General features: G+C 33.4%; 1 protein-coding gene across 1 annotated transcript in view; it reads left to right on the top strand.

The window, feature by feature from the left end:
• Window positions 1-732: 732 nt before the first annotated feature.
• The window catches only part of LOC127698987 (cyclic AMP-dependent transcription factor ATF-3-like), a 35,790-nt gene continuing 21,450 nt past the window's right edge, over window positions 733-15,072 (top strand). Inside the window, exons 1-2 of the mRNA XM_052202779.1 lie at window positions 733-891; window positions 2,800-2,973. Coding sequence (XP_052058739.1) covers window positions 2,802-2,973 — 172 coding nt within the window. The 5' untranslated portion in view covers window positions 733-891; window positions 2,800-2,801. The remainder of the gene's footprint in view (window positions 892-2,799; window positions 2,974-15,072) is intronic.

Genomic DNA, 15,072 nt, shown 5'->3' with positions numbered 1-15,072 from the left:
CTCCAATTACAACATATCATCATATTTTCAGTGGCAGTCCGAAATTATTGCCAAACTGTGCCACTCGAACTGATGATAAATCGTTTTAATTCTAAATATGTCAGTTTAAGTAACGGATAGACTATAGTAACTGTCCATTACTCAAGATTTTGCCATCCTATGCCTATATTAATATACAATGTAGTATTGTTTAATTGCTGCATCATAACCACTTGTATACTTGTTGTATGGGCCTTTGCCAATTATTGTAATTGAGTTTGTACCAATACAATATTTATTTATTTATTTATTTATTAATATCGAAATGAAGAGAAAAGCGTTCCAATATGGCAAACGTATATATTTTAAAGTTTACAGCCCCCTCTCTCCCGACTCTTTCGTAATCGATGAGGTATAAAACTAGGTAGATGAGTAATCGATCTGTATGACTCATATTAAAACAGGGTATCAATATTAGCCACGTGGAACTAGCATATCTATTTTTATTTTATAATGAGATGTGAATCGTTCTTTTTTGTTTAATTGTTTTGTTTTGTTTTTATTAACGAGTCAAATAACTTTCGGCTTTGGAAGCACCCAAAGAACGCCCGGCTTTGGAAGCACCCAAAGAACGCTCATAAACTTAATTACTGTTTAATCAAAATCGACTAGTACAACAAAAATCAAAATGGATTTTTCGACATGAATGAATTTAACCTACTTTTGACGTCATTATAACACAGTCATGTGATAATGAAATTCAGATAAATATAGATCTTTTGCTCAGGTTATAAATAAGACCGGTATACAGTATGTTGACAGAATTCTATGGATTGGCTGTTCACTACATATCATTGGTATTTCACAACAGACGTTAAATCCAATCTGTGGACTATGTGGATTCAGTAAAAGGTTTGGATTATTTTTACCTAATTCTCTCTATTCATTTATATGACATGTACCATTTAAAGCAAGAGAAAAAGTAAACACGAACATACACACATACACACTAAAGGAGAGATTGTTATTTGCGATGTATTAACGATCAACTTTGAATATAAAGTTGGTAGATAACCTTTGTAGATAGGTAAAGAAGAAGATCAGTCTATGTCAAATTATATTTGGGCATGAATCCCCTCTTCTGTGTTAATTACAGCTATTTTTATATTTTTAAGACAACTTGTCTACTAGATCTCTTAATCGTGTTCTTGCTATTAATTTTAAAATAACACAATCGTAAATTCGGTGCAGTTTGAAGATGATTTCAAGTAATTCACCAATTATCCTATTGTGAACTTCCCTTTTCTGTGTAGCAGCACCTGCATGTGGAATATCGATATTTCTCTCTCAGTTGGAACACTATATCAGCTAGGGGCTTGCATTTTTTACTTTAATATCCGAATTATCTTGAGATAGACGAAAGCTGCTTACGAGGAAGCTATTGAACGAATTCTTTAAAAGTTTAACAGATTACATCAGGATTTGCGTTTGACCGTTACGGAATATCTGCAACAGACGACAATGGATATGTCCCTATCCTTGTAGTCACACTCTTTATGTAGAACAGAAAGTATAAAGTCTCAAACATGCGCTCGTTACAGCTTCACTGTTTATTGAAGCTGGCCTATTTGTCATATATTTTGTAACGTTCCAAGTTATGCGATTTATGGTTTAGTTAAATTTCCTGTTTTTTCAAAACAAAATACTAGTAGTAAAAGTTGCTATTCATGGTACCTTAAAACTTACAATTGTGTAATCGACAACGTGACATTAATGATTCTCTTTCAAAATTTGCCGTTTTGATGAAGCCATCTGCTTTCAAACTGAGTCGGGGCCTCGGTGTCCGAGGTGTCAAACTACTATATCACTATTCTGTCAACACTGAGGTTGTGAGTTCGAATACCGCAAGTGGCAGGTTTCGCTTGACTCCAATCTTAATTTACTAGGATTGTCAGTTTTCCAACCGAAGATCGGTGGTTCTCTCCGGGCACTCCGGCTTCCTCCACCAATGAAAAATGACCGCCACGAAATAGCACAATAGTGCTGAACATGGCTTTAAACACAAATCAATCAATCAATCAAACTGAGTCATTGCCTTATTGCTTTGTATGTTAAATTTTACAATTTCAAGCATTCCTAGCTATTTTGTCCTAATTTTTAAAAAAATGACAGTGATTGTATGTCAAAACTATACCAAACTTGAAAAGGCAAATATTAAAATCATCAGTTATATTGAATGCATCTTTAATTTTGAGGTTTAAAAATCTTTCTCTGAAACCAAGTCAAAATATCTGGGGGGAAATGCCAAAAAATCAGAAGAAAGCATGATAAACTGCTCAACTTCTGTGAGGCGGCCGCACGTGACCCCTGCCTGTTATTTAAATGCCTTCTATTTCATATGTACTAATTTGCGGCCTTGCGAACTTGTCAGTAAGCCATGCAATTTCTTTTACAACAAAGCAAGGGACCACCTTTAATTTTAATATTATTATAACGGGTATGTTTACAACAAAAAAACACCAACAAATTTGTCAAAACAAAATTTCTGGGACGGATCATCGAGATACCGCTTAAAAGTAAAAACAATTCCGTTTTTATATGACACCTGAGACCAATAGATAGTTAGTCCCAGATGACACTTTTTAAACTTTTATAGATCAATTTTTAATTGATTGGATCTCTTGAAATATATATGCTGCATGCACATTATTTTTCGATAAGTTCGAAGAGTTCTTGAAAATACATAAATAACCGGATGAAACATCATACAAGTATAAATTAATTTTAATGAATATGAGAATGAGTATAGTTACTTTGTAGCAATGGTTCGACAAACAAAAGGTGATATCTTAGACGCTTTTCTTGGAACTGACATAGATCTAAATAATTTTATCTTGCAAGAAAGGGCATCTACAACTATGAGAGTCTTGGATGATGAAGCATATTTTTTTGAAGTGAGTGAGGACTTCTGCGTGGAAACGGTAACAGTAGACGGTTAGTATTTTCTTTTCTATTTTTTTTAATCACTCAACCCTCCCCCTAACCTGGGACAGTGGTGTAACCATATGTTTAAGAAATAATCCATGGGGGCTTGAATTTATACTGATTTTACCACGGGTTGGCCCTTTATGCTAAATATTTTACCACGAGCGATAGCGAGGGGTAAAATATCGGCATAAAGGGCAAACCCGTGGTAAAATCAGTATACATTCAAGTCCACATGAATTATTTCTATTCTAATAGGACACATACGGCAATTCTTTTGGATCGAAGCGCTCTAGGTGAAGGCAAATATTTGCCGTTCCCGTAAATAAACACACTATTATATTGACGTAAAAGAACGGAGCAAACTGAACTAGTGACATGCTTTAACTATTTACAATGACGTATTTAGATAGGTTTGGATGAATTTAAATGATAATCTTACTTACATGTAAAAAAAAAATGGCTTATAACACATTTTATCATCGTTTGTTTATGTTTCCTTGTTTTGATGACTTTCAGTTTCACAATCGTGCATTTTCCCGTAAAATGCTTATATTCTTACGTCATCGTTCAATGACGTCGGGTAGATCATTCATAAAAAAGCATACGACATGGGAGTATGATCGGAACAGCCAAAACGATATACTAATATTTAACCACGGGTGTGTACTCAAAGCGTTTGAAGAACGTCATATTAGAATGGGTTTATATATACAACTGCCTATCAATACGGTCGTATTATTGTATATGTGTGATTCCGTCTATGAAATCTGCTCCGGGTCGAACCCGGGATAGTTAACCCGAATTAATTACCCCAGTTCACAATTAATATATATGCTCGCCGCGACATATCCTTTTCTGCGCTAAGGCGGCGTAAAGCAAACACCAATCAATCAATCACAATTAATATAAGTTAACCCACTTATGGATTTTTCCTCTCAACAAAAATAGACGTGTCCGCATAAAATGTAACCCGCGTCTGTCCGCTGTTTACATTCTTTGCATCACAGTTGCATTATTTCAAAGTCGGAAATTCTTTTCCACACTCCTGACCGCTTCGGAGGAAATCCGGACCAACCATCTTCCTTATCGTATTTGCGAATAACGTCACAGTACCCAAATTGCATCGAGTACCCAAGTTGCACCCATTTAAATAATGAAAAAAAAACGACGGAACTTTTATAGGTTTTCTTACAGACTAAACAATTCGTATTTTCATAACATGTCAATATGCACGTCTTTCAACATAGCTGAATACACTTAAAGAAACTTCAAGTCAACTTTTGAAATAAATAATTAATATATGTCACATTCATTTCTTGCCAAAAAAGGACAAAAAACATGGAATATTGTCAAATTAAAAGTGAGAAGATATTAAAATAAAAAATCAGTATTATAAAGTCGATTTTTCGTATGTGTAAACTTTAAGCGTGTGCAAGTCAATACAGAATCGTGGGTCGTTTGGGAGTAGGTTCGGTTCGTACCCATTTATCCATTATTCAGTATAAATTCAAAAATAAATTTGTGAAACTTTATAAAAAATAAGCTCGACATACACGACAGACACCACCAATGGTATACCGTGTTAGCACTATTAGATTTGCTCCAGGTCGAACCCGGGATAGTTAATACGAATAAATTACCCCAGTTCACACTTAATAAAAAATTATCCAACAATGGGATTTTCCCTCTCAACAAAAATAGAAATTTATGTGCCAAAATTGTAACCAGCATCTATACACTGTACCTTTTTTACATTCTTTGCATCACAGTTGCCTTATTTCAAAGTCGGAAATTCTCTTCCGCACTCCTGACCACTTCGGAGGAAATCTGTCTCAACAATTGTCGCGAATATCGTCACAGTACCCAAATTGCACCTAATTTGCAACCAAAAAAAAAGGCGGAAATCTTATAGGTTTTCTCAGAGACTAAGCTGTTCGTATTTTCATCATTTGCCATTATGCAGGTCTTTCAACATAGCCCAATACACTATTAAATACACAAAACGGTCACATTAAATCAACAGCGACTGAAGTCTCCAGTGAGAGTAAAATTCACGGAAAATTGCTTGCGACGTATACAAAAAAAAGCCGACTTTTAAAATGAGTAATTAAAATATGTCATAACTTGTGTCAAGCATCCATTTCTAAAAAAAAAGGGAAAAAGAATAGAATATTGTCAAATTGTTCTAAAAGTGTGAAGAACTTAAAATAAAACATCAGTAAGTCTATTTTTCGTATGTGATAATAATCAGTAGATAGGGTGGCATTACATGTATTTGGTTTGTAGACATGAGGTACCAGTACTGCAATCTAATTAAGGTAGCTGTAGTAATTTGTAAAAAGTAGTTTTTTTAAGAGAGATCTGAAAACTAATGGAAAAAAAATCGACCTCCTGAACTATATTGTATCCTTGATGGACCAACTGTCCAACAAAATATAAAATATTGCCTATTTATCAACTATTTGGGAGAATATTAAAATATATTTAACATTTATTGGTAATGAACAAAAAATGCTATACCCCCCAAAAATTCAAAGACAAAGTTATCCGTCCTCGAGTATCAGTCAAATAGCCCTTACCAAACAATTGAAGTTTTTAAATTGCAATGAATTATGGATCTTACAAATCTGAAACCGAAGACGTAGTAAGCATGCTGGCGAAAGAGACTTTTTGATTCTGCAATTCTATCTAATTCCCGTTAATTGTTCATTTATAAATTTTGAAAATATAAAGAAACTGAGATTTCAACTCCATCGGGCAAAGTTGACCTTCGACTCATTTAATTGGCTAGTATTATTTTAAAGTCCTTAAGGCTTTTGGTCATATTTCTGATTTGTTGTTTTCAATTTGTTTTCCACTATTGCAGAGCTATTTGTTGTCAATGGTCATCTTGGTCTGACCTCTGTCACGAACTGTTTTATCAGTGTTGTAATGTGTAATCATTTCTGACACAATACATGAGAAGGATGCAAGGTTGACTTTGACTGCAATAGGGGACGAAATGATACGTCAAGATTTGTTAGCTCCTCATGCAAGATCGTGATTTTGGAGCAAATACTGATGCTTACGAATGTACAGAAATTGCATCGCTTACGTACATCAATTGACCAATTCCGATTACGACCAGTTCAATATTTCATTCGTTTTACCTTATTCTTAATTTTTATATAAAAAAATTATACATTTTAGCACCCAATTATTCAGTCTTTTTTCTTTAATTTTTTTTTGCACATTTTTTTCTTTATTTTTTTTTTGGGGGGGGGGGGGGTTTTCTATTCTGTAAATCACCTCGTCTATCTTGGGTAATTTCAAATTAAGATCCCCTGATACTCAAGCGGGATATATAATGCATAATACTACCAGAGTAGGAGTATCTACAATGAGAAGCTGTTTAATTGGTCGCTTTTTTGTGATCTCCTTTTTAAAATTTGGTAAGATTAATATGCTACAACCAACAAATTTTTAATTCTCATATGCTATCACAGAATTATAAGACATATTTTGATTTCTAAAGGTCAAATTATATTGTATGCTACTAAATTTTTCAATGTTCAAAGAAAATGTTACGGCCATATTTGGAATATTTCTACTGTATTGCATTTTTTGATAGTATCAACATACTTATGCTCATTTTACAAAAATCATACTTATTCATTTATTTCTATGAATAGCAGATGCTGCATATGGATTTTATTGGTTATAAAAGATATTGGATGCTCTCATGATTATATTAAATAACTTTTGTAGTTGTTAGATTGTTTTGTTTTAAAAAACATTATCATTTCTGTTTATAGCATATTTTAGAGAAAATGAAGAAAAATATTAAAATGGCATTTTCACCTTTGATAGATGCTGATGTAATTCTTTCAATTCTATATTGAATACCTCAGCATTTGGATGTTGGCTTCCAATTATTTTTAGATTCTTGCATCCCATCACATCATTATTTTCGCTCAAATATCCGATGCCCACTAAAATGTGGGTGATTTCATACAACAACAAAGGAGCAGTGAAGCTATTTCACACTAGATTTAAAAAGTCTTTCAATCTTTTCTAAAATTCATAGTATCACAGCACCGTATGTACTTTTTTATTGTTCTAACAATAGTATGATTGATTATTTTAAATAAATCAACAAATTATGAACCCTGGAATAAGCCTGAAACCTCAATTTTTACTGTTATTGACAAAATTGATATTGAGTATTTATCCTTAAAAAATATATGAAAAAGACAACGTTAACCAAACAAAAAATGTTGGACTGAGTAAAGATGTGTATGTTTTTTTTTCGGATACATTTTTATTTGTGCAGATTAGTGACGTTCTTCAATGCAAATTTTAACAAAATTTGAACAAAAACCATATTAACAGTGTAATTTTTATACGACCGCAAAAAAATTTTGTGGTCGTATATTGGTATGACGTTGGCGTCGTCGTCGTCGTCGTCGTCGTCGTCCGGCGTCGTCGTCCGGCGTCGTCGTCCGAATACATATTGGTTTTCGCACTCTAACTTTAGTTTAAGTGAATGGATCTTTTTGAAATTTGACCATAAGGTTAAATACCACAAAAGGAAGGTTGGGATTGATTTTGGGGGTTATGGTACCAACAGTTAAGGAATTAGGGGCCAAAAAGGGGCCAAAAATGAGCATTTTCTAGTTTCCAGACAATAACTGTGGAACGGTGTATGGATCTCTCTGAAATTATACTACAAGTTTCCATACCACAAAGGGATGGTTAGGATTTGCTTTGGGGGGTTATGGCTCAAACCGTTTAGGAATTAGGGGCAAAAAAGGGGGAAAAACAAGGTTGTCCTGGTTAATGGACAAATACTTTAGTACAAAACATAATTTAAAGCAGTGTAAGGGAGATAAATCAAATACATCATTGAAATTATCTCCCTTACACTGCTTTTAAATTATGTATAAAGTAATGGTTAATGAACAATAAAGATAATCTAAAACAGTGTAAGGGAGGTAATCCAAATACAACGTTTTGGTTACTTCCCTTACACTGCTTTTAAATTATGTTTAAAGAAATGCATATTTATAAAGGAAGACCAGTAAAAATATCTGCAAATGTTTTCATCTTTTTTTTTTACAAAAAAATCCATATGAAAGATTTGACACTATATTTTTATTAATTCTATTATAAAATAGATTAAGTTAGCACTATGGTAAATTTAAATGGGTAATTATGGTTGCCAACTCCATTGGAAATTTGAATTGAGATTATGACCATATCTTGAGGGAAAGAATTTTTTGGGGGGAAAAAGGGGGGGGGGATAAAAAGAAATTGTGGGGGGCCAATTTTTTCTCATTTCAGATTTCAGAAATTAAAAAGAATTATTCTTCAAATATTATTTTTTTTTCAAATTTCAAATATTGAAAAATTTCAAGAAGTAATCTTTAATTGCACAGTATGGCGCATTAGATTTGTAAAATCTTTGATCACATTTATTTATTTGTTATGCCGAATCTAACAGTGTATTTAGATTTTAATTTTGGGTCCAGTTTTCAAATTGGTCTACATTAATGTCCAAAGGGTCCAAAATTAAACTTTGTTTGATTTTAGCAAAAATTGAATATATGAGGTTCTTTGATATGTTGAATCTAAACATGTATTTAGATTTTTGATTTTTGGCCCAGTTTTCAAGTTGGGCCAAATTGGGGTCCAAAATTAAAGTTTGTTTGATTTCAACAAAAATTGAATATATGGGGTTCTTTGATATGCTGAATCTAACCATGTATTTAGATTTTTTATTTGTGGACCCCGTTATCTAATTGGTTCATATTGAGGTCAAAAGGGTCCAAAATTAAACTTTGTTTGATTTCATCTAAAATTGAATTATTGGGGTTCTTTGATATTCCAAATCTAACCGTGTATTTAGGTTTTTAATTTTGGGTCCTGTTTTTTAAATTGGTCTACATTGAGGTCCAAAGGGTCCAAATTAAACTTAGTTTGATTTTAACAAAAATTGAATTCTTGGGGTTCTTTGATTTGCTGAATCTAAACATGTGTTTAGATTTTTGATTATGGGCCCAGTTTTCAAGTTGGTCCAAGATAGGGTCCAGTATTTAAACTTTGTTTGATTTCAACAAAAATTGAATATATGGGGTTCTTTGATATGCTGAATCTAAACATGTATTTAGATTTTTGATTATGGGCCCAGTTTTCAAGTTGGTCCAAATTGGGGTCCAAAATTAAACTTTGTTTGATTTCAACAAAAATTGAATATATGAGGTTCTTTGATATGCTGAATCTAACCATGTATTTAGATTTTTTATTTGTAGGCCCCGCTATCAAATTGGTTCATATTGAGGTCAAAAGGGTCCAAAATTAAACTTTGTTTGATTTCATCGAAAATTGAATTATTGGGGTTCTTTGATATGCCAAATCTAACCGTGTTTTTAGATTTTTAATTTGGGTCCCGTTTTTTAAATTGGTCTTCATTGAGGTCCAAAGGGTCCAAAATTAAACTTAGTTTGATTTTAACAAAAATTGAATTCTTGGGGTTCTTTGATATGCTGAATCTAAACATGTGTTTAGATTTTTGATTATGGGCCCAGTTTTCAAGTTGGTCCAAGTTGGGGTCCAAAATTATACTTTTTTTGATTTCAACAAAAATTGAATATATGGGGTTCTTTGATATGCTGAATCTAACCATGAATTTAAATTTTTTATTTGTGGGCCCCGCTATCAAATTGGTTCATATTGAGGTCAAAAGGGTCCAAAATTAAACTTTGTTTGATTTCATCAAAAATTGAATTATTGGGGTTCTTTGATATTCCAAATCTAACCGTGTATTTAGATTTTTAATTTTAAGTCCCGTTTTTTAAATTGGTCTACATTAAGGTCCAAAGGGTCCAAAATTAAACTTAGTTTGATTTTAGCAAAAATTGAATTCTTGGGGTTCTTTGATATGCTGAATCTAAACATGTGTTTAGATTTTTGATTATGGGCCCAGTTTTCAAGTTTGTCCAAGTTGGGGTCCAAAATTAAACTTTGTTTGATTTTAGCAAAAATTGAATATATGGGGTTCTTTGATATGCTGAATCTAACCATGTATTTTGATTTTGGACATTGGACCATAATAGGTAAATTAAAAAAATTCAAGTTCTTAGACCACATTCTTTCTGTGTCAGAAACCTATGCTGTGTCAAATATTTAATAACAATCCAAATTCAGAGCTGTATCAAGCTTGAATGTTGTGTCCATACTTGCCCCAACTGTTCAGGGTTCGACCTCTGCGGTCGTATCAAGCTGCGCCCCAGCGAAGCATTTTATTTATATCAAAATACCCTCAATATAGCAACATGTAAGAATTTTTTTTTTATACTTAAGTATGGTTTTGGCTATACTCAAATATTTAAGAATATTCTTAACTTTGAGTAAAAAAATATCTGAGAATTTTTTTATGGCGGTGTTTTTTGCTGAGAATAAAAAAATGAGAAAATTCTCAGGCTAAGCAAAACAAAAATACTCAAATAGTTTTATGGCGCCGGGGCCGGTTCTATCCCATTTTCCATGAGTCATTATGAATTCAAAATTAAATTAGTGAAACTTTATAGCAAATAAGCCCGGGATACATCTACAAAATAAACACAGGAAGGAAACCTGTGTGTGTTTCTAAAAAATAAACGAAGGTGGAAAAACTGTCCAGATAGGTGCAAATTGGGAACCCTCATGTTAGTTGAATTAATATCGCAATCATGCATATTAAAGAATAAAATCCTATTTGACATGTTGAAAAGTAAAAATTTTCAAAATAGGTTCAATTTTGATATTCCCACGTTTAACAGATATACCGTATAGAGGAGTAAAGCTCCTCTTGTATCTTGCTTTCTACCCCAATATAGAATCTTGTAGCTAAATTCTTCTCTTCTTTTTTTTCCCAGTTCAGACTGCAATTTTTGCTGCTAAAAATTGATTCAAGTGTTTCTCTCATGATCTGACTGCTGTATTTTCGAATGACATCAACAAACGTCATATGACACCATAGCAACAACCTCACATTAACTCCAGCTTACGTTCACATATATAGGAGGCGAGGTAATCAACCCGGGTTCGTCCCACATATACTCCACCTTAAATGAGGGGTCATTTTAATCCTGGTTCGCCCGGATTAAGGCTTTCACACTACCTAAATTTAACCCGGATTAACTAATTCGGGTCGAACCCAGATTAAAAAGGCTTATCCCCGGCTTAGTATATTTCTCGGATTTTAATTAGCTGATGCACGTCGTTAAAAAACCCATAGCCCCGGGTGTTGCTACCCATTTCCCCGGAGAATTTCACGCGCGTTTTCCTTAGTTCCGTGGTTGTTCCCATTGGAAATTTGAATTCTGTAGATTATCCGTGGTGTCTGTAATTAAATATGTAATCCACTACCGATTTTATCTTTTAATGCCGATCATTTGCATTCATTTTAGTAAATGCATCACTTGGCTACCACATCGTCAATGAACGGGACTACTACCTAGTAATAGAGCATTTGCATTATTCACGTATTTGCTGGCGTATCCGTATCGATGTATCGTATAACACGTATATGAGGAAAGGACAAACTAAGTCAAGTTGGTCCCGATGAAGATTTTTTATAATTCATTTAATTTTAATTTAGTTTTAATTGAGGTCGGGGCTAAATCATTATTCTATACAAATCTGCCCGACTACTTCTAATTGAGTTACCCTCTTTAAATAAAGAATTTATTATATTATTATTATATGTATACGTCGATCCGTGCACGTATCCATATACGTGAATAATGCAAATGCTCTACTACTTGCACTGTGTCCATCGACACGTTTTCAGCCAGCGACATAGACCACTGAAACGCACAACTAGGATATATGAAAATATAGTTTTCGTTAGTCGAATAATGTCTTTCCTTAATTGTTGGTTTAAATATAACCCTATAATTGCTTAAACCTGATTTGGCCGCCTTATTTATACGGACGTCCGTCATATATAATTTAATAAAACTTTCTCAGAATCTAAACCAATAATGCCATTGTGTACCTCCTATTTTATTTTATGGTACGAATAAATGTTTGGGTTTCCCTTGCCAAAACACGGACTTTGTCGTTTATTATGAAGTATATCTATGAAAAACCATCATTACACGACATTACGCCCGGATGTTGAAACGGTTTATTTCCAGTTACCAGTGCACTTATTGACAGGGGACATCTCTAAACTGTTTTAGTAACCATTACTTGGATGTAACATTTATAACACGAAATTTTAAGTTTTTAATATGACATAAATGCCATAGTAAGCTCATTTTAATATTCTGTAACATTTCAAATTTATGTTAATATTCACATATCCTTGAGTGTTTTAAAAAAACATTCAACAGAGATAAAATAAGTTGGACACGAGAAAAATCAAGCAAATGTCAACCAGAAATCACATAGTTATTTATCATATAAAGCAATATTTACATCAGAAAATGTGGATTTATATTGGGGTAATTTATATTATCATCATGCAAGTTTTTTTGCATTTTCTTGTTTATACATTCTGAATTTAATTGGCTATACATTTTGAGAAATTGTCATATGTAACACAAATTCCATGACAGTAAATTCTGACCCATATATATAATATATAACCTAATATACAGTTTGTTTGCAAGTCATTGCCTTATTAGTGAATGTCAGTCACGTTCCAATCACGTTTGAGAGCTTTTTATACGACCGCAAATAATTTTTTGCGTTCGTATAATGCTATCATGTCGTCGTCGGTGTCGTCCGAAGACACATTTGGTTTCGGGACAATAACTTTAGTTTAAGTAAATGGATCTCTATGAAATTTTACCAGAAGGTTCAATACCACAAAAGGAAGGTTGGGATTGATTTTGGGTGTAATGGTACCAACAGTTTAGGAATTAGGGGCCAAAAAGAAGCATTTTTATACGCCCGTTTACGGGACGTATTATGGTATACCGTTGTCCGTCTGTCCGTCTGTCCGTCCGTCCGTCCGTCTGTCCGTCCGTCCGTCTGTCCGTCTGTCCGTCCGTCCGTCGTCAACATGTCGGACATTAACTCAAAAACGCTTTTACTAATTTGCATAAAACTTTGGTGAATTGTTTATATCTATTGATGTAAGCTCCCTTGAGAATTTTATTAATTTTACATTTTACATTTCTGAGTTGTGGGGTTTTATTCATTAAAAAAGTGGGGATTTTCCAGTTTTGGGACAATAGCTCAAAAATGCTGTCAGCAATTCTCATGAAACTTTGGTGAATTGTTTATATCTATTCATGTAAGCTCCCTTTTGATTTTCATAAATTTCTAATATGATATTGAGAATTAATTGAACTTTATTTGTTTATAGTCTGACAACAGATTTACTAAGTTTTGCGCAACAGCACAGTGTATTGCACAACAGCAAGAAATCTTTAATTGAATATAAATTCAATTCATATAACCAATTTCAAGTTCTTTGACTACATTTATTCAGAAACCTGTAATATGTCAAATATTTAATCACAATCCAAATTCAGACCTGTATCAAGCTTGAATATTGTGTCCATTTTTGCCCCAACTGTTCAGGGTTGGACCTCTGCGGGCGTATCCAGCTGCGCTCAGCGAAGCAGTTTATTGTAGTTTCCGGACAATAACTTGTGTGTGAGTGTATGGATCGCTCTGAAATTGTACCACAAGGTTCCATATCACAAAGGGGAGGCTGGGATTAAGTTTGGGGGTAATTGCCCCAAACGTTCAGGAATAAGGGGCAAAAAGGGGTAAAAAAACAAGCATTTTTATAGTTTCCAGACAATAACTTGTGTTTAAGTGTATGGATCTCTCTGAAATTGTACTACAAGGTTCCATACTACAAAGGGAAGGCTGGGAATGAGTTTAGGGGTAATTACTCCAAGGGGGGTCAAAAAGTTTGGGAGGGGTTCACTTTTTCTAGGGGGGTTCATACTTTTTTTCTTCAAGATTTTTCAAAATTTCTAATTTTTTCAAAAAAATAATTTTAGGGGGATTTATTTTTCGTAATTTTTTTGTTTTTTTTTCCATAAAGATTTTCCATTTTTCCATTGATTATTTCTGATTTATATATAAAAGCAACAAATACTGATATGACAGGAGATACACACCAAACAGGGTGTGTAAATTATTATATATAACAGATTAACTAAGTATTGTGCAACAGCACAGTATTGCGCATCAGCAAAAAACCTTCAATTGCACAGTATTGCGCAATAGCACAATATTGCGCAATAGCAAGAACTCTTCAATTGCACAGTATTGCGCAATAGCAAGAAATCTTCAATTGCACAGTATTGTGCAATAGCACAGTATTGCACAATAGCACAGTATTGCGCAATAGCACATTATTGCGCAATAGCAAGAAATCTTCAATTGAAAATAAATACAAATCTTTTAACCAATTTCAATGGGATTAATTTAAAGTCTTTAATTTTGGGGAGTTCTAACCTTGTATTACTATTTTGGATATTGGGCACCATTTTTAAATTAGTCCATATTAAAGTTTGAAGGTTCCAAAATTAAACTTTGTTTGATTTCAACTAAAATTAAATTGTTGGTGGTTTTTAATATGCCGAATCTATCCATGTTGTTAGATTTTGGATATCAGACCATACTAGGTAAATTAAATGTCCCATTTCAAATTTTTAAAATCTTTGACCACATTTATTTTGTGTAAGAAACCTATATTATGTCAAAAATTTGATGACAATCTAAATTCAGACAGTATCAAGCTTGAATATTGTGTCCAAACTTGCCCCAACTGTTCAGAGTTCGACCTCTGCGGTCGTATCAGGCTGCCGTCGGCGAAGCATTTTATGATGAAATTCATTTTGTGTCACAAACCTATGCTGTGTCAAATATTCAATCACAATCCAAATTCAGAGCTGTTTTAAGCTTAAATGTAGTGTCCATACTTGCTCAACTGTTCAGGGTTCGACCTCTGCAGGAAAATCCGGTTTGCTGTCACTCTGACAACCTCTTGTATGAAACTTATATCATAGGTTTATATCAGCAATGTCTTGGACGAGTTCGAAAATCAGTGCCAATCAATTATTTTTATACGACCGCAAAAAAATTTTTGTGGTCGTATATTGGTATGACGTT

This window comes from Mytilus californianus, unplaced genomic scaffold, assembly GCF_021869535.1.
Source record: "Mytilus californianus isolate M0D057914Y unplaced genomic scaffold, xbMytCali1.0.p SCAF_4, whole genome shotgun sequence".
NCBI classification, from domain to species: domain Eukaryota; kingdom Metazoa; phylum Mollusca; class Bivalvia; order Mytilida; family Mytilidae; genus Mytilus; species Mytilus californianus.
Note: the sequence above shows the minus strand (reverse complement) of the source record. Positions and strands in the feature narration are given on the sequence as shown.